Consider the following 20,523-nt stretch of genomic DNA (forward strand, 5'->3'; position numbering starts at 1 on the left):
AGGAGAAACATAGAAGACGTTCCCTGGGTCTTTGTATGTACTGTGGTGGCAGAGGACACTCAGTAACTGTCCAAACAAGCCAGTAAAAGGAAAGGCCTAAATGTTCAGTGGAAATTACATTTAGGCCTTGCATCAGTTTCCCCAAAGGATTCTGTTTTAGTACCTGCAATTCTGCAGATCTCTGGAGAGAAAATTACTTCCTCCGCATTTCTTAACAGTGGTGTGGCTAGTAATTTCATGGACTTGTCCTTCTTTTGTACCCTGGGGATTCCTGCTGTTCCTCTAAATCACCCAATTTCCATCTGAGGGTTAGAAGGCCAGATCTTCCCTGATGATGTAGTAACTTCTCAGACGCCGCTCATCCGTCTGTCCATCGGTCTGCTACATTCCAAAGAAATCTCTTTTTCTCATACATTGCCCCCTGGAACCTATCATCTTGGGCCTTCCATGATTCAGGATTCATAATCCCGGTATTGATTGGGAAACCGGTGAAATTGTCAAGAGGAGCTCCAGATGTCAGTCTAAGTGTCTCATTACCAGTTCGGGTAATACAACCATCTGCTTCAGTACCATCCTTTGTGGCTCCTCCTATTATGAATTCTCTGATGTCTTCACCAAACAAAAAGCCAAAATGCTTTTCTTTCTCATCAACCTTGTGACTGTGCCATCAACCTGGTTCCTAATGCCAAGATTCCTAAAGGATGCTTATATGCATTGTCAATTCCAGAGAACAAAGGCCATGGAAGAATATATCCAAGACACACTGGCCAAGGGGTTCATCCGCCCTTCCAAATCACCTGCCGGGGCAGGATTCTTCTTTGTCATGAAAAAAAGAAACAGGTCACTCAGGCAGGGGCCTAAATGACATAACTGTTAAAAATTTCTATCCTCTACCTTGGATTTCCGTTCTTTTGAGCAATTACGTGAGGCAACCATCTTCTCCAAGATAGATCTCCGGGGAGCCTATAACTTGATCCAGATTCGAAGAGGAGATGAATGCAAGACATCTTTTAATACTCATTCTGGCCATTATGAGTACTTGGTCATGCCATGTGGGCTGTCTAACACCCCAGCTGTCTTCCAGGACCTAATTAAATGATGTATTCTGCGAGTTCTTGGGTGACTTCGCTGTTATCTGGATGATATCCTGATTATTTTTCTCAATCCCTGGAATTACATAGTCTCCATGTCCGGCAGGTATTGCAAAAGTTACGCGAAAACCAGCTTTTTGCTAAACTTGAGAAATGGGAGTTTGAGGTTTCCTTTTTAGGGTACTTCATTTCCTCTCAAGGTTTCTTCATGGACCAGAGTAAGGTCAAGGCAACCTTGGACTGGGTACAGCCCACAAACCTTAAAGCCATCCAACGCTTTCTCAGGTTTGCCAATTATCGGAGGTTCATCAATTCTTTTTCTACCATTGTGGCCTCAATTGTTGAGTTGACCAAAAAAGCAGCAGATACCATTAACTGGCCTCTCAACACCGTGCAAGCATTTAACACCCTTAAAGCAGCATTTACTAATGCCTCAGTTCGGCATCACCAAAATGTGGACCTGCCATTCATTATTGAAGTTGACGCCTCAGAAGTTGGAGCCATACTTTTCTCAGAAAGATCAACAGAACAATAAACTGCATCCCTGTGCCTTTTTCTCATGGAAGTTATCGTCTGCTGAAAGAAATTACGATGTGGGCAATCGTGAGTTGTTGGCAATTAAATGGGCTTTTGAGGACTGTAGGCATTGATATCAGATCATAAGAACTTGGCATATATCGATACAGCAAAATGACTCAATTCAAGGCAGGCACCTTGGGCTTTATTTTGTACTTGTTTCAATTTTGTCATTTCTGTTAGTCCTGGGTCAAGGAATATCAAAGGTGGATGTGTTTTCCAGGAATTTTTTGCCTGCCCAACAGACTGTGGTCTCCGATGAGCCTATTATTCATACTTCCCTTAATCATCTGGTGGTTGCACAAAATTTGGTTGATTCTCTTCAAATGTGTTAGTCAGAAACTCCATCTGAGAACCCCACTGGACTTTTGATTGTTCCTGAAAGACTCCAAGAAGCAGTTCTGTTGGAGTTTCACTCCTAAAAAGCCATTGGCCATCCAGGCATTTCCAAGACAACGGAATTACTTTCCCATTCAGTATGGTGTCCTTCATTGTCTAGAGACGCCCGTGAGTTTGTTCTTGCCTGTGACATCTGTGCTCAGAATAAGACTTCACGGGTAGCTCCTCCTAGCTTCCTACTACCATTACCCATGCCCAGAAGACTGTGGATGCACATCGCCATGGACTTCATTGTTGATCTCCCTACATCTTTGATGTTCTGTTATTTGGGCTGTGGTTGATTGCTTCAGCAAGATGGCATATTTCATTGCCCTGCTCAAGCTTCCCACTGCTAAGGAACTTTGTTTGGTTTCTCCAGCATGTTTTTAGTCTTCACGGGTTACCTTCTGATATTGTGTCTGACTGGGGAACATAGTTCACTGCCCAATTGTGGAAGAATTTCTGTGCCTCATTAGGGATTTTCCTTAGTCTGTCCTCTGGTTATCACCCGCAGTCCAATGGGCAGATGGAACAAGCCAGTCTCTGAAGCAATATCTCTGTTTTGTATCTAAATGTCAATGATTGGGTTGCTCATTTGTCTTTGGCAGAGTTTGTCTTTAATAATTCATGTCATTCTGCATCCTCAGTTTCTGTGTGTCACTGGACAACATCCCAGAGCCAATGCTTTTTAGCCCAATACCAGGGGGTCTACATCTCCTTCCTTGGTTGCCCAGCTGCGCTCCATTAGGAACAAGGCTCACCAGTGTCTCCTTAAAACTTCTATATGCTCGAAGAACCTTGCAGACAAACATTGGAGACTGTGTGGATTCAAGGTTAAAGATTGAGTTTGGCTGGCTACAAAAATATATCAAACTGCGACAACCCACACAAAAATTAGGTCCTAGATTCATTGGTCCTTTCCATATCATTGCTCAGGTTAATCCTGTCACTTTCCGACTTAAACTGCCTAAGTCTCTGCGTATTAATAATACTTTTCTTTGTTCCTTATTGAAACAGTTTTTTTACTCCTCAAAATGTAGATTAAGATGTCCAGTTAGACCTCCTCCAATCGTGATTCAAGGAGAACAGGAATTTGTGATTGAGAAGATTTTAGATTCCAGGTTCTCTCGAGGATGTCTACATTCCTGGTTCATTGGAAGGCGGTATGGTCCTGAAAGATCTTGGGTTACAGAGATGTCTTGATGATGTCCCTGACAAACCAGGCTCAAGGGGTTTCTTAAACCCTCATCAAGGGGAAGGGTACTGTTACAAGTCTCCGGCACAACTTGTCACTCAGAAGTATAGGACACAATGTCCGCAGGGTCAGCCTCCCATGTGTGAACTGCACCATCAGTTTCTAAGCAACCTGGATGCTGAACGACATCACAGGTTACTGGGAACACAGGATGATTGTCCTTTAATTTGATTGGTTCCTCACCATTTTTATACCAGGCAGCATCCTCATGGCTTTGCTGGCTATAGCGTCTCCGTATGTGCCCTTCCGGTTCCTATTGGCAGACTCAGCATTTCCTTTGAGTTCTCCCAGCTTTGCTGCATAGTCTGTGTTCATAAGCCACACTACCAGCTCTCTGTGATACCCCATAAGGACCCCCAAATTCTTCGACTTTTATATGCTGCTGTGTGCTGGGGAATGTTCTGGAAGTGCTGTAAACAGAGACTCTAGGACCCAGGAGACCGGGCAGTGTGTGCTTCAGTGCAGAGCTGAAAGTGAAACTAGGTGATAGAGGCTGGAAGCAACAGGAAAATGGCAGTGTGAGAGCTGCAGGAACATGGTCTGTAGTTATCAACAGCTGAGTGAGGAGGCTTTGAGCTGGGACACCTTGCAAAGGGACAGACCAGTGAGCTGCACTGCTAGTACCTGGGGTAACCAGGAGAGAGACACAGTGAGCCCCAGCCTGTGATAGACAGCTCCAGCCCAGACATCTGTGATAAGTGCAACATTTCTGTGGTGAGATCTGAACCCCAGCACTCTGCTTTGTTCCAAGACAGCACTCAGTGATGATATAGCTTGGTCCCCTATAGTACATGGAGATACTGCACCATTACCACTGTGTAGTTGACATTTCGCAAGTTAAATTGCCAACATGGTATCACTTGAACATTCTCTCAAGTAAGGAGGACTACAGTGTGCTTACATCCCAGTATATGACATTTCCTTCAGTCTCCTTATACTACATGTGCACCGACGACAGCCTGCGCAGGATGAATAGGAACATTGTGCTCTATATTGATAATTTGCAAATAATGCTTTATACTGAGACACTTGTGTGTGAGACATACTGTCATGCATAGAACGTTTGTTAGTTGAGTTTAAGGTACTTATCAGTTTGTAAACAAGAATCAAGTATTGTAATATTTTACTATGATGACTATAGTAAGCATTAATGAGTGTTTGAAGACAATTCTAGTTACTATTAGGGGTGTGCACCAGCCACTTTTCGTGTTTTGTGTTTTGGTTTTGGATCTGGATCTTTCTTCTTGTTTTGGATCTGGATTGGTTTTGCCAAAGCCACCCTTCGGTGTTTTGGGTTCTGGGTTTTGTGTTTTGGATCTGTTTTTTCTTTAAAAAAAAAACATAAAAACAGCTAAAATCACAGAATGCGTTGATTTTTCTGCTTCTATGCTATTATTAACCTCAAAAACCTTAATTTCCACTCATTTCCAGTCTATTCTGAACACCTCACACCTCATAATAGTGTTTTTATGTCCAAAAGGTTGCACCGAGGTAACTGGATGACTATGCTAAGCGACACAAGTGGGCGGCACAAACACGTGGCCCATCTAGGAGTGACACTGCAGTGGCAGACAGGATGGCAGTTTGCATTATGTACTGTTTGGGGCCTAGTTTTTCAAAGAAAAAAAAAGAGGTGCAAGATGGAATTGTCCTTGGGCCCTCCCACCCACCTTTATGTGGTATAAACAGGACATGCACACTTTAACAAAGCAATCATTTCAGCGCCAGGGTCTGCCACACGACTGTGGACGAAATGATTGGTTCGTTTGGGCCCCCACAAAACAAGCTGGCAATTAATCTGTCCCTGCACAAACTGGCTCTACGGAGGCAAGATGTTGTCCTCATCCACCGATTCCTCACCCTCTTCAGTGTTGTGTACATCCTCACAGAGTATTAGTTTGTCCCCGCTGGAATCCACCACCACAGGTCCCTCTGTACGTTCTGGAGGCTGGTCTCCCTGGAAGAGTTGATCATTCATTTTGATGAACATCATCTTCTCCACATTTTGTGGAGGCAACCTCCTACGCCTTTCGCTGACAAGGTTCCCGGCTGCACTAAACACTCTTTCGGAGTACACACTGGAGGGGGGGCAACTCAGTTAAAATAGAGCCAGTTTGTACAGGGGCCTCCAAATTGCCTCTTTTCCCTGCCAGTACATGTACGGACTGTCTGACATGCCTACTTGGATGCTGTCACCGATTTAATCCTTTAACAGACAGACGCACGCTTGTCGCTGCTGCTTTGAGGACAGTATCATATGCAGTGACAGTAGACTTGTTAGAAATTGTTGGCACGTCCTTCAGTCCGGACCAGATGTCCAAACTGGCCCTTGACTTATGACACAGGCGCACGCTTGGCGCTGCTACGGTGTGTGACTTGTGTGCAATGAAGCCGCACGTGCATCAAAACACAAAATTTTTTTTTATTTTTTGGAGCACTTTGAGGGTTACTCCACCCTTTGACAGACAGATGCATGCTTGTCGCTGCTGTTTTGAGGATGCAGGTGGAATCTAGATGGGATTTGGAACCGGGGACACACTACCTCCATCAATTGTCTAAATCCCACTGCACTAATGGCGGATACCGGATGCACGTCTAACACCAACATAGCAGTCAAGGCCTCAGTTATACGTTTTGCTGCAGGATGACTGCTGTCGTACTTCATCCTCATCGCTAGGGACTGTTGGAGGGTCAATTGTTTAGTAAAAGTAGTGGTGTTCCTACTTCCTCTCTGGGATGATGAACAACTCCCAGCAGCAGTAACAGCACTAGGAGGAAGTGGTTCTTGATCTTTCCCTATTTTATTTTTATCGGAGAAAGTTTGGTCCTCCATTTATGTTATATTGATATATACGTGTGGCTAAGGCACACACAAACACAGAAAATAATTTTTGTTGGACACTAGTGCACTCTGTGGGTTACACCACCCTTTAAGAAATGAGCCAGCCAGCCCATTACTAATGGGACACAGGCGCACGCTTGGCGCTGCTCCTTTGTTGATGCATGTGCGGCTACTGTGCACACAATTCACAAACATAGAAAACATTATTTTTTTTGCACTTGGGGGGGAGCACCCCTGATGGACAGAGCACCCCCTGGACAACACTACAGCACCCCTTTAGGACTGGGACACTGCACAGGACTTGAGTGGACACAGCCCCTATGGACAACAGCAGCACAGCGCAGCACAGTACAGCCCTAACTCCCACCCTCCCTCTTCATTGTCCACAGCCGAATGAGAAAATGGCGCAGACACAGGTACCTTATATAGGATCCAAAACCCGCGAGACCTGGAAGGCGGGATGATGACATTTTGCCGCGATTTCAGATCACACAGTCAGGCAGGAAAAGTCGAGCCTGACTCGGATCGGCCTAGGATCGGGGGGGGGGGGGGGGCTCAGGGGGGTTCGGATTTCAGAAATCCAAACCCACTCACCCCTAGTTACTATATAATGGTTATTGAATGATTCTCGCATGTTCAATCTTATTCACTACCAGTGTGACAAAGTGCTCCTGCACAATAACACTAACGTCACTTTCAAAGTGTGTAATTACTGTGCTGGGTACTAGGGGGGGGTCTCCTGTCTCTCTGCTGTGATAGGAGGAGCCTGAAAGAGGAACTGCACTGATCCACGCCCAAGCAGGTTCCAGAAGAACAGCAGGTACGATCCACTCAGTGATATCCCTCCAAATTGGGGGTGTTACATCTTCAGCTACACTACCGGCTCTAAGCCACATCTCACCAACGGCTGACAAGCCACACTATCGGCTCTCAAAGCTGCATCTCACCACTGGCTCTCCACAACTGCCGGCTCTAACCCGAATCTCACCACCGGCTCTCCAGCCACACTACCGGCATCTCACCACCAGCTCTCCAGCCACACTACCGGCACTGAGCCGCACCTTTGGCTCTCAAAACAACAATCGAAATCTTCTAATGGACTAACTGTGCTTTAGTCACCGGCTCTTTAGTCATCACCATTTACTCTGGTCCTCCTAGGGGATCTGTTAAAACAACTACTACCCTGAGTGTAAGATCAGATGGCTTCCTAAGTACCAGAGAATGTAATCTGTCCAAGGGAACAATGGGCGGTTGTTAGTGTAGGAAGACCTCATCCACTGGGTTTACACGGGGTACCCTAGGTAGCCGTAACAGTAAAATTCATAGATCATAAAATGTAGCTTACATCAAAGATGCCACTTTAAGAAGTTGTGGACACTACAAGAGGAATTTCAATTGGTGTAAATTGCATTCAACCTTTTGCGTTTCATCCTTTATGGAATCTTCATGGGTAATCAATCAACAAATGACAAATCTGATATATATATATATTTGTGTATAAGAGACGAGCATTTCCGGACCCACCCAAACTTCGTCATGCGAGGTGAGAACAGAGTCTGGCTCTTCCAGGAGACTCAGATCTGATTTTCTGTAAAATGTTCCCTTGAAGAAGTAAACGATTTTTTTAAATGTAATGAACAATTTTTTTTTAATGATTTAACGATAACGACATTGTTATTGAAAAATCATTAAAAAATAATCATAACACTTAAGTAGTGACAGGAGAATGTGAGGGTTATACAGTGTGACAGGGTGTATGAGGGGGAAACACAATAAGTAGTGAGAGGAGAATGTGAGGGTTATACAGTGTGACAGGGTGTATGAGGGGGAAACACAATAAGTAGTGAGAGGGTTATACAGTGTGACAGGGTGTATGAGGGGAAACACAATAAGTAGTAAGAGGGTTATACAGTGTGACAGGGTGTATGAGGGGAAACACAATAAGTAGTGAGAGGGTTATACAGTGTGACAGGGTGTATGAGGGGAAACACAATAAGTAGTGAGAGGGTTATACAGTGTGACAGGGTGTATGAGGGGAAACACAATAAGTAGTAAGAGGGTTATACAGTGTGACAGGGTGTATGAGGGGAAACACAATAAGTAGTGAGAGGGTTATACAGTGTGACAGGGTGTATGAGGGGGAAACACAATAAGTAGTGAGAGGGTTATACAGTGTGACAGGGTGTATGAGGGGAAACACAATAAGTAGTAAGAGGAGAGTGAGAGGATCAAACAGTGTGACAGGGTGTATGAGGGGAAACACAATAAGTAGTGAGAGGAGAATGTGAGGGTTATACAGTGTGAAAGGGTGTATGAGGGGGAAACACAAGTAGTGAGAGGAGAGTGAGAGGATTATACAGTGTGACAGGGTGTATGAGGGGAACCACAATAAGTAGTGAGAGGATTATACAGTGTAACAGGGTGTATGAGGGGAACCACAATAAGTAGTGAGAGGAATATACAGTGTGACAGGGTGTAGTAGGGGAACCACAATAAGTAGTGAGAGGAATATACAGTGTGACAGGGTGTATGAGGGGAACCACAATAAGTAGTGAGAGGGTTATACAGTGTGACAGGGTGTATGAGGGGGAAACACAATAAGTAGTGAGAGGATTATACAGTGTGACAGGGTGTATGATAGGGAAACACAATAAGTAGTGAGAGGAATATAAAGTGTGACAGGGTGTATGAGGGGAACCACAATAAGTAGTGAGAGGAATATACAGTGTGACAGGGTGTATGAGGGGAACCACAATAAGTAGTGAGAGGGTTATACAGTGTGACAGGGTGTATGAGGAGGAACACAATAAGTAGTGAGAGAAGAGCGAGAGGATTATACAGTGTGACAGGGTGTATGAGGGGGAAACACAATAAGTAGTGAGAGAAGAGTGAGAATTATACAGTGTGACAGGGTGTATGAGGGGGAAACACAATAAGTAGTGAGAGGATTATACAGTGTGACAGGGTGTAGGAGGGGATAACACAATAAGTAGTGAGAGGATTATACAGTGTGACAGGATGTCTGAGGGGATAATATAATAAGTAGTGAGAGGAATATACAGCATGGCACAATAGTGAAAGGATTATACAGTGTGACAGGATGTCCGGGGGGGAAACACAATAAGTAGTGAGAGGATTATACAGTGTGACAGGGTGTAGGAGGGGATAACACAATAAGTAGTGAGAGGAGAGTGTGAGGGTTATTCAGTGTGACAGGGTGTATGAGGGGGAAACACAATAAGTAGTGAGAGGAGAGTGTGAGGGTTATTCAGTGTGACAGGGTGTATGAGGGGGAAACACAATAAGCAGTGAGAGGGTTATACAGTGTGACAGGGTGTATGAGAAGGAAACACAATAATTAGTGAGAGGAGAGAGAGAGGATTATACAGTGTGACAGGGTGTATGAGGGGGAAACACAATAAGTAGTGAGAGGAGAGTGTGAGGGTTATTCAGTGTGACAGGGTGTATGAGGGGATAATACAATAAGTAGTGAGAGGAGAGTGTGAGGGTTATTCAGTGTGACAGGGTGTATGAGGGGATAATACAATAATAGTGAGAAGAGTGTGAGGGTTATACAGTGTGATAGGATGTCTGAGGGGATAATACAATAAATAGTGAGAGGATTATACAGTGTGACAGGGTGTCTGTGGGGAATCATAATATCACAATAAGTAGTCACTGCTTTTTGTTTTCCCTTTTTATTACTTTCTGCCTCTTGTCAGTCATGTAATGAACCCCTCAATGGGCAGCACCTATCCATAGCTTATATTCTGTATTACGGTAAATGAATGCTCAGAACTACATGGGACCTTGTAGAGCTACTTACTGTACTGCTATGCAGCTTCATCTTAAATTTCTCGAAGTACAGCCAATGCTTAGACTCGCTGGGGTCCAGGTCATGGTAGAAATCCCGAGCAGCAAATCCAAAGCTGTGGAACTTTCTGTCTGGCATCAGAAGCATTGTGGTTGGAGTCTTTTGACTGGACACCCCAGGATCTCCTCCTTCCCATCGTCTACAGAACAGAAAATAATTCTCCATTTTAGCACAAAACAAATTCAGGGTAGTTTACTCAATGTTCAGCTACTGTGGTGTACACACACACACACACACACACACACACTAGACCTCTGTGCTGTACATATCAACATACAGTATAGATTAAAATATATCAGTACAAAGAAATAATGCAAAGGTGATATTGTGCAAGGCATTCATGTTCTTACCACAGAAATCTGTCTTGTCAGGACAAACAAGTAACTATGAACTCATTTACACCATGTCCAAGTTCCACAACAATTAACACAATAAAACATTATATCACCTAAGGCTCTATTATTAACATTATTTTTACTAAAATAAAGTGAAAAAGGGTGTTTTCACACCCTTTTCACATTATTTTAGTTTCACCTGTAGTCATTACAGGGCAATCGGAGTAGAATTAGTAAAATTCTACTCCAAACCCTAGTATCACTTATTTTTTGTAAAGCAGATCGCATTTCCCCTAATTGTAATGGGAAATGTGATCCGACCAGAGTTACTAAAAATAAAATTGTAAAAAAATACCGGGGGAAGCCCTGTGATAATAATGCCACCTGGAGGCAGCGTTATCCAGGGTCATACTAAGACCTCGTTCTCGTATCTTGTCATCAGCAGTGCTCGAAGTGTGCCGGTATGCAACGGTATACCATACCGGCACTTCAAGCAAGCACTACTTTTTTTTTTAACTAGGTTTGAAGGAACAGATCAAGCGCGGAGACGTGGCTACAGCCGCAGCGCTGAGAAAGCTACAGTACATGACTCCACCCACTACACTGTATGACACCGCTCAGTGTCAGTGGAGGACAGCCCCTAGGACCACCCAAACCCCTAGTGCCGCTGACGCCGCCCACCCGCCAGTGTGCTCGTCCCCAACGAGCTGATCCCCCCTCTGCTAAGACCAGGCTGGGCAGTGGGCTGGGCGGGGCAGCAGGATGACATCTTCCTCCTGGCCGCTCCCATTTTAAAAATAAGGGCCGCTGTAGCCGCGCGCTGCAGTGCATTACATACCCTGCGGGCTGCAGCCGGAAGACAGAGAGAAGACGCTCCCCTACCGTTCCGTTCAGTCAGAGCGGCCGGGGAGCTTCTTCTCTCTGTCTCCCTGCTGCCTGTCACATAACTGTCCTGCAGCCGCAGCGTCCGACGATGTCTGGCAGAATGCTGATTGGTGGATGGCTCTAGTCCCATCCACCAATCATAGTGGTGGGATGTCTCCCCACACTGGTGGATGGCTGAAGCTATCCACCAATCAGAATTCAGAAGGCTGCAGGACTAGAAACCAAGAGATTGCAGGCAGGGTAAGTAAGTACAGCAGGTTCCATGGTTGGGCCGCCTCATAGATCTGGGGTCTATTACACTATTTGCAAGGAGGGAAAGAGGGAGAATAGATATGAACCATACATTTTAATAAAAAGGGAAGGCAGATGTTTAATGAGGGGATATTTGTGGCATTATTTTTCATTTTGTAACGTGTGTGTACTGCATTATTTTTAATAAGGGGAGTGTGTGGGAGGGTGGCAAATCTGTGGCTTGATTCTTCATGTGGAGCACTACTACTATAGTGGGCACAACTACTATGGGCAATGTATAGAGAGCACTACTACTGTGGGAAATGTATAGAGGGCACTACTATGGGCATTGCAAAGGGTGCACAACTACTTTGGGCAATGTATAGAGGGCACTACTATGGGAAATGTATAGAGGGCACTACTATTTAGGGCATTGCATAGGGGCACTGCTACTGTGGGTATTGTATAGAGGGCACTACTACTGTGGGCATTGTTTAAGGGGAACTACTACTGTGGGGCATAATGTGTATAAGGGGTACTATAGCGTGGTGCACTACATTAAGGTGCACACCTTAAGGACACAACCCTTTTAAATGGCCACCCCCTTTACCCGCCGCACGCCGAAGATGCGCGCATAGGTACAATCTTATATTTTCCATACCCCTACTTCAAAATTCCCACTTCGACCACTGGTCATCAGTATAGATTGCTGGGTCTCCTTCAGTTGTGTCAGACACATTTGGAGGTGATGTGTGTGGAGGAGGAGGAGGAAGAGAAGGGACATTTGGTGAAGCCACAGCAACTGGATCACCATCCACATCTGCAAGTGTATCCAAAGCCAAATCATCTTCTGAATAGTTCTGTCCAAATCTTTTCAGAAATGCAACAAGATCAAAATCAGTGTCTTCCTCCATCTTTTGCAAAGTTCAAAATCCATCTAAGGGTTTTTATACCCATATGAATGTGGGCAGAAGCAATTGCACATGTACGCATCAAATATGCAATTAACAAATCCCTATAAAACCACTTTCCCTAGGCAGAATAATCATTTGTCAAAAAAATCTTCAAAATGGCGCCCATGTGCATGACTGCAAAGGCATCTGGTAAGACACCTGTAGAATATTGTTAGTAATGTCATGTAAATGGTATGTACATTGAAAATATCGCTGGCTATGTTTTAACCAAAAGTAGCCATTTTTCTGCCACTTATAGGGAGGAAATTACAAGGCAATTATCTGATACATGGACTTAGCATCCATTAGATAGAGATCCTATGTCAGTGTATAAAAAGGAATTACATGATGTACTTTTCAAAGCTGTAGATGAGGGCAGAATGTCCAAAATATTGATGGAAGCACTTATACCAGAATATCCCATAGTTCCTGTTTTGTACACTACCCCAAAAGTACATAAATCACTAGTCAGCCCTCCGGGGCATCCTATCATAGCTGCAGTCAAATCTTTATTCCAGCCAATTGCTATTTATTTAGACACCCTATTCCAACCATGTATTCAGGCACACCCTATATTTTTGCTGGATACCACTTGTTAAATAAGTTGAATAATTTAACTAAGTTAGAGGGGGATATATGCCTATGTAGTATCAATGTAAATAGTTTATATACTATTATCCCACATGAAATAGGTATGGCAGCAGATAAAAGATTTTTGATGGGGCATCGACTATATGAGGATCCATATTTAGATATGTGCATGGAACTCTTGCATATGATCCTTACCAAAAACTACTTTCTATATGATGGGAATGGGAAATTTTTCTTGCAGAATGTTGGCTGCGCGATGGGGTCCAGTGTGGCCCCATCGTACGCCAACATTTTCCTGTTTGAGGTGGAAGAGGACATTTTTTTCTGATGCGGCAATTGCAGATAATATTTTATTTCATTGCCGTTATATAGATGACCTCTTGATTTTTTGGAGGGGTAGTAGAGAATTGATTGCCTCAGTTATTGATAGCCAACTCTAGGACATATCCTGTGAAATTCACATATATCATCAATAATGAAACAATCACATATCTGGATATTAAAATCAGTCTCATAAATGGTAAAATAGATACCTCGGTCTATAGCAAGTCGACAGATCATAATCTATTATATATGACTAGCGTTCACCCTTCCGCGCTAAAGAGAGGACTACCTTACCCCCAGATGCTGCATATTAAACAGATTACATCTAACCCTATTATAGCTGAGGCACAAATTGACGATCTAATAGACAAGTTTTTAGCAAGGGGATATAAATTGAGTCTATTGTTAAGTTTAAGGTCATGAGTTTAAACAGGGACACATTACTTTCTAGTAAGAAAACCACCAATAAAAAACCTATGATTCCATGGATCACCGAATATAATCCAGCAAGTAGGGAGATTAATACACTTGTTAAGAAATTATGGCCAAATATTCAAACAGATAAGGAATTACATCTCCAAGATACAAAACTGATGCCCTGTTATACTCGCATATATATCTTGGTAAAAACCGATATTACCAAACAGCTTAACAGCAATAAAAAAAATTTGAACATGAAAAAGGGATGTATCAAGTATATGTGCACAACCTGAAGGTATCTACTACCAGGCAATACGTTCTACCATCCTTCACAGGAAAGCATATAAAATAAGACATCGTCTAACATGTAACACTAAATATGTAGTATTTTATGCCCATGTGGCTTATTGTACATCAGCAAGACTGAACATGCTTTTAAGAAGAGGATAGCAGCACATCGTTCTGCTATAAGAACGACCATGGCGAGTGGCACCAGTGAGCAGCCAGTAGCTAGGCATTTTTCCCAAAACTCACACCCTTTAGCGTCATTGCGCTACCATATGATTGATCATGTTCCAAGCTCGATCAGAGGTGGCAATCGACCATTAAAATTATTGCGTTGTGAGACAGCATGGATTCATAGATTCGGCACGCTGGCCCATAAGGGGCTAAATGAGCACCTGGGCCTCTCCAGTTTTGTATAAATTATTATAACTTTAATATGGTCTGTCAAATTACCCTGCAATATCAGCATTAGCTTAGTCATATAGGTGACTAGAGTTCCCTTGACACCTACATAGATTTACATTGCTGTTATGTGGTAACATCATATGATACTATATTAGCCTGCGATTACATTCAATATCTCATATATGTACAGTATCCAAAAGATAACATTTGATCTTTAGGACACAGAGTAATTCCTTTGATAGGTACTGTTGAAAGTTACATATAGCTTCTCATTGATTCTTTTAAAGCCTCTATTATCATACAGATGTTAGTAAAACATTGTTGCAATAATGTATGCTATAATGTAGCCCATGAATCTCAGCATTGACTTGAGATCTAGTCATTAAATATAGCCATTCTAGGTATGCTAGTCAGTCAGTTCATGTGGTGCAGTGACACTAATATGTTATATAGCACGCTATTTTGTCTAAACTCTTTTGGTCGCTTTTGCAATGACGTCACATGCACAGCGCCACTGACCGGGTGGGAGGTCCCATGCTCAGTGTATGGCGCACACATGGTATATTTAAGGTGAGATTGAGTTTATGTTTATTAGTAAGTGACATAAATATTAATAAAAAGGCACTGAAACGTTGTCTACCACGTATATTTTTTTTTTGGCATGTGTATAGATATATCACATACTGTAGCTCCCCATAGTAAAATAAACTCCATTCCTCTATAGGACAGGTATGTGTAGTACTTGTTAGATTGTTTGAACCTTATTTGTGGACCCATTTATAGCAAATGTTAATTTAAATGATAGAGATTTTTTTTATTTATAAGTCACAATTAATATATTTTTTTAAATTGAAAATTATATATATTATATCTCACAGGTAAAACGGATTATGTAAATTTCATTAGTTTCATCTAAATAGCAATAATTAATATAGCTTATTTCAACATCAGTGGTGCTGGAATACAATGAACCAAAGTTGAAAAAAAAAAAAAAAACACAATAATTTTAATTTAACAAAAACAATAAAATGATGATCATAGGGCTCTCATTGATTTCAACTACAACAAAAATAACGATAATAAAAAAAAAACCTTACTTTGACAAAGAAAACAAACAAAAAAAATATGCGAAAGACATTGATAAATTTCCTCGAAACTCTCTAGCGAGAAATACTCAAACCATTTTTATCACTTTTTTTTAACTTGATACATATCCCCCTATGACACCACACATTTTTTTTTTTACAGGTATTGCTCACTAAATCTAAGTTTTAATCATTACAAGCACTCCTTATTTTAATAATTTGACCTATAAAAGTGGAGCTGCTTATAAAATATAACAAACAGTAGCACAGTGTAATACAAGTCAATAAAATTATTATGACACTAAGTAAATGGTAGTGTAGTGTTTTACTCATAAAAAAATCTTCTGACACTGTAAATGGTATCGCAGTGTTTTATTCTATTCTTATTCATAAAAAATCTTGTGACACTGTAGGTCAGTGTTGGCTAACCTTGACACTCCAGCTGTTGTGGAACTATATATCCCAGCATGCCCTGCCACAGTTTTAGCATGCCCTAATAGCAAAACTGTAGCAGTGCATGCTGAGTTATGTAGTTCCATAACAGCTGGAGTGTCAAGGTTAGCCAACACTGCTGTAGGTCATTGATACCACAATGTATTATTTAAAAGTGGTACAAATTGATGTGTTTGTAACCCACTTCATTTGTGTTTGTTCTTATGGAGAATGATTAGTTGAGAGGAGAGCAGAAACTACATACTAGGGCTGGAGCTTCTGCCAGTGCCACAAGTCATGAAGATACTAGTCCATCTACATCTACTAAAGCCTATGCCCAAGGGCATACAGGGCTTAAGTCAGGGCATCTAAAGTCAAAGCAGCAATCATTTACATTGGTAAAGAAAAAAAAAACAAAGGAAAAGGTAGCTGCAGAAAAACATACCATTGGCAATATGCCTTTCACCACATGAAGTGACAAGGAAAGGCTAAGGACTTGGCCTTTATTTATGACTGGTGGTTCTGCTTTTTATGATGATGGAAGCCCTTCCCCCTGTAGATATTTTAAAAAAATGAAAATCGTTAAGGCACAAGAACCAACTGTGCACTCAGTAAATTTACCCCTTAGACTCTCCTCAGGGTTTTGTGACATTTCTAAGACTAGAGTCTGGGAGAGTTTGCTTTACCTAAACTCAGGTGATTTGAAGCTCCTAAGACTTGTAAATTTACAAAGTAGTAAGTTTAGCTGAGAGTGAGATGGCCGATGGTGAAGCAGAATGAGATTTCTCAACCGAGTAGCAGGTTCCGCAGATACCTGTTTGAGATCCCCGGCTTGGCCTGACCAGCTTGGGCTGATAATGCTTTGGCCCCGGTGCCACAGTGAAGGGGTCTCCGGGCTGTGGCATTACAGCCCAGCTGTTTTGGGTCTAGTGCTGGTTTTAAATATAGGGGGGACCCTATGCAATTTTTTCACCCCTATATTTAAAACCAGGACTGGCCCTGCAGACTGGTGTTGGTTTCTAAATTATGGTGGAATCCTACACATTTTGTTCCCCGTAATTTTAGAAACCAGGACTGGCTGGCAAGCCTGGGGCTGGTTAGGCTTTTTTTTTTTTTTAGGGGGGGGTCCCTGTCGAAGCCGGATGATTGGCAGACAGGATTTGCTCGACGCCATCTTGCGAATGGCGACAAGACTCCATCTCAGAAATAGTGCACACAGCTCCATTTTGTCAAAACCACATAGTACACAAAACACAATGTGCACATAAAAGGTTCCATAGCTCCAAAGTGTAATATTCAAAGTTTACTAATTTATTACTATTGCTGTGAAATAGAGACTATTTAGTATCTAAGTAAATAGTGTTTGGTATTGTACTGATCTACCCTTTCTCAACAGCTTTCCAGTATCATCGGGGTGAAGATCGCAACATGCATTCTCAACTTATGGACCGTAGAGAGTTAAAACACCAAAATGTACCTTGTAAAATGTTAGCAGCTTAGTTATGCATGCAGGGGGGGAATAAGGAGACAACAAGCTTTTGGAGGCTGATCTGTGTCCATTTGAAGTGACCTGTTTAGCATTTGTATCACACTGTTGGAATAGGAGTTTCAAGGTGGGGGTTTGGGAGGCCCTTTTCACAGGTGAGGGGAGGAGTATGGCATTCTGAGAACACACAGGCCAGGAGACACACTTGGAGCAGGGAATTGGAGGAGAGAGGTTCTCTCTCTCACAAGACAACCAAAAGAATGGGACTCTGTACCCCGGGAACATGGAACAAGTATATTGTTGTTAAACTGTACAGTAGTTAGTCTATTTGGATATCTGAAGCGAGTTTTGTGTTAACCTGTTATTAGCTTATCTAGATTGTATGTAATAAGTGTGTAGTTTGGTAATGGAATTCATAAGTCTGTGTTAGCATACAGTGGATGATATAATGTGATCTAGTCTAATGTTATCATCTACACTGTAGTGTACAATAGTCTGTTCATACTGGTTGTTTTAGCAGCATGCAGGAAAGGGATTGATTAGGAAGCTATTGTAATATTTGTAATGATTGATGCTGGTTGATATAATTGTGTGAGATCCTCTGGTGAGCTGTGTTAGGGCCTTCCCATGTGCTTGAACAATATCACTGCTTGGGAGAGATAGGCTTAGTATGTGTTATATACTAATGAATGTAATCATAGGCTGGTATCAGTGTTATATTATGGAAGTTTAATTAATAACAGCTTTGAATGGTACAAGTAAATACCGTGTGGAAGATTAATCTGCAGTTTGTTAAAGATGGCTACCTCCATGTGGCGTGAACAAAGGAAATTCCATGTGCTCCACGTTTCCCCATTGAATCATGTGTTTGATTCAATGGAAGTTGTGAATTGCTAGTCTTGTGGTTATAGTTATAATTCTACCCAGTTTTGGTGTTGTATAGGTCAGATAGGTATATTGTAATTATTATAATTGTGATCATTAATGGATATATGATTTACAGAGTTACAACTTAATGTGGGTTTTCTTACTTTCAAAATGGAGTTTGTCCAGAGACCATGCGGTTTGGACAATAGGGCATGTATCATTCCCAAACCCACACACACACACACATCACCAGCCATCTTGGACATGTGCTCTCAGCAGACATTGATATCTCTCTCATTGTATTTTGATCTGTCTGTCTCTCTGTGTCTCTCTCTCTGTGCGTCTCTCTCTCTCTGAGTCTCTCTCATTGTATATTGAAGTTTAATCATGCATATGTATATCAACTGTACCTTGTGACTGTATGATTTATTTGCGCTTATTATATTAGATCATAGCATGTGACTATCTGTACTTTTACCTTGAATAATAACTTTTGTGTTTTGGACCACAGTTCTTAAGCCTGAGAGCATTTATTATGGTGTGCGATTGATCACAGCGCTAATTAGCGCCACCTAGTGGTTTAGAGGTTTTAGGCAGGATTGTCTTAAAGGTTATATAGAAGGTCATAATTACGATATCACAGGGTCCCTATGTCATTTTTTTAATATTTACATTTTTTTTCTATATTTACAGGCAGAAACACATGGATCACAGCAATCTGTTTGTTTCTGCCAAACTCTCAGATAGGTGTATTTGTTTCACGAGCTTTTACAGGAGAGTTTTCCTATCTCATGAGAGTTTAGAAACGCTCTGCTTGGTAAATTCCAGAATCTTATCACCAGTGAAAAGGTTCTCAAGTTTTGCCAATGGTGAATTGATGAGAGTTTTCTTAGTATTTTCCTGTAGCAAAGGAAATCTGTCTCCAGAGTTTGACATTAGTAAATTTGAGCGTGGGAAAAAAAATCCCCAGTGGAAACAGTTGTTGCCCATGATAAGGAAAAGCCCATTGTCATGCCTGGACATAAAACAAAGAATCCACTTATGTGTGGAATAATTTTTACCCAAATCTGGACAATTGTCAAGCCATCTGTACCAGATGTCATGCCAGAGTAAGTAGAGGTAGGGACCCTGACCATCTCTGAATCTCCTCCGTTATGTCATCTATAGTGCATCCATCAACATTCAAAAATGTTAGCTAAAAAAAACAAACAAGCAGACCAGCATCAGCTAGCTCACAACTCTCTGCTAGATCCAAGCACCTGGCATCTTTACCACCAACACCTTCATCAACAATATCCTCAATCATGATCAGAAGTAGTCCTGCATCCCAATTGATAAGGCTAACTCAGTCCTCCCCTATCCTGTATTCCTCAGAAAAAAACCTTGAGCGTTGCACCTGCTGCTGCTGGGAGTGGATCTTCATCCCATAAGGGGACCAGGAAGACTACCAGTAGTAGTTCTAGAAAAAACAATTTACTGTTGAGCAATCCTTTTCAAGGGAGAGCAACAGTCACTCAGTCGCACGCACGCACAGTGGATTACTGACGCCATAACATCTATGCTGGTATTAGATGTGCATCCAATATCCGCATTAGTGCAATGGGTTTTAGACAGTTATTCGAGGTCTGATGAAACTGTTAAAATATTACAATGGAGAAACACATTGAGGATTCCTCTATATGCTGGTCCGTCATCGCCAAAGTTCTCAAATGATATGCGCTCTAACCAGGGCCGGATTAACAATGGGGCGGGTGGAGCTACAGCTCCAGGCCTCCCATTGAAAATAGGCCCATAGGAAACTGACAGCCATGCAGACAGGAAAAAAAAAACATTTTTTTTCCCAGTCACAACCAACAGCCCAGCTCACTCACCTCCTGGCCGACCGAATCTTAGCCCTCACACCCCCTTGGTCCTCCTCTCCTCTCTGCTGGTGGACACACACACACACATGTCGGCTGAAGCCCCGCCCACCTCGGACCCGCTGAAGCTCCGCCCCTAGTCACCCGAAGCTCCACTCCCTGGCCATCTTGCTCTAAAGCATTGTGAATGCAGTAGCCTAGCACATGAGGGAAGGCAGCCCTGAGCACAGCATGATGAACTTTCAGCACAGCAGGTCAGTGTAACTCTAGATCCCTGTGTACTTATGTTTCCATATCTATCTATCTATCTATCTAATCAAGTAGTGGACCAGCACTCAATCTCCTCCTA

The 20,523-nt window shown here is 42.3% G+C and overlaps 1 protein-coding gene across 1 annotated transcript in view; it reads right to left on the reverse strand.

The window, feature by feature from the left end:
• The window catches only part of LOC148508851 (heat shock 70 kDa protein 12A), a 165,676-nt gene that overhangs the window by 130,370 nt on the left and 14,783 nt on the right, over positions 1–20,523 (reverse strand). Inside the window, exon 2 of the mRNA XM_088443944.1 lies at positions 9,969–10,155. Coding sequence (XP_088300070.1) covers positions 9,969–10,155 — 187 coding nt within the window. The remainder of the gene's footprint in view (positions 1–9,968; positions 10,156–20,523) is intronic.

Source organism: Taudactylus pleione, unplaced genomic scaffold (genome assembly GCF_031769625.1).
Source record: "Taudactylus pleione unplaced genomic scaffold, aTauple2 ptg000338l, whole genome shotgun sequence".
Lineage (NCBI taxonomy): Eukaryota > Metazoa > Chordata > Amphibia > Anura > Myobatrachidae > Taudactylus > Taudactylus pleione.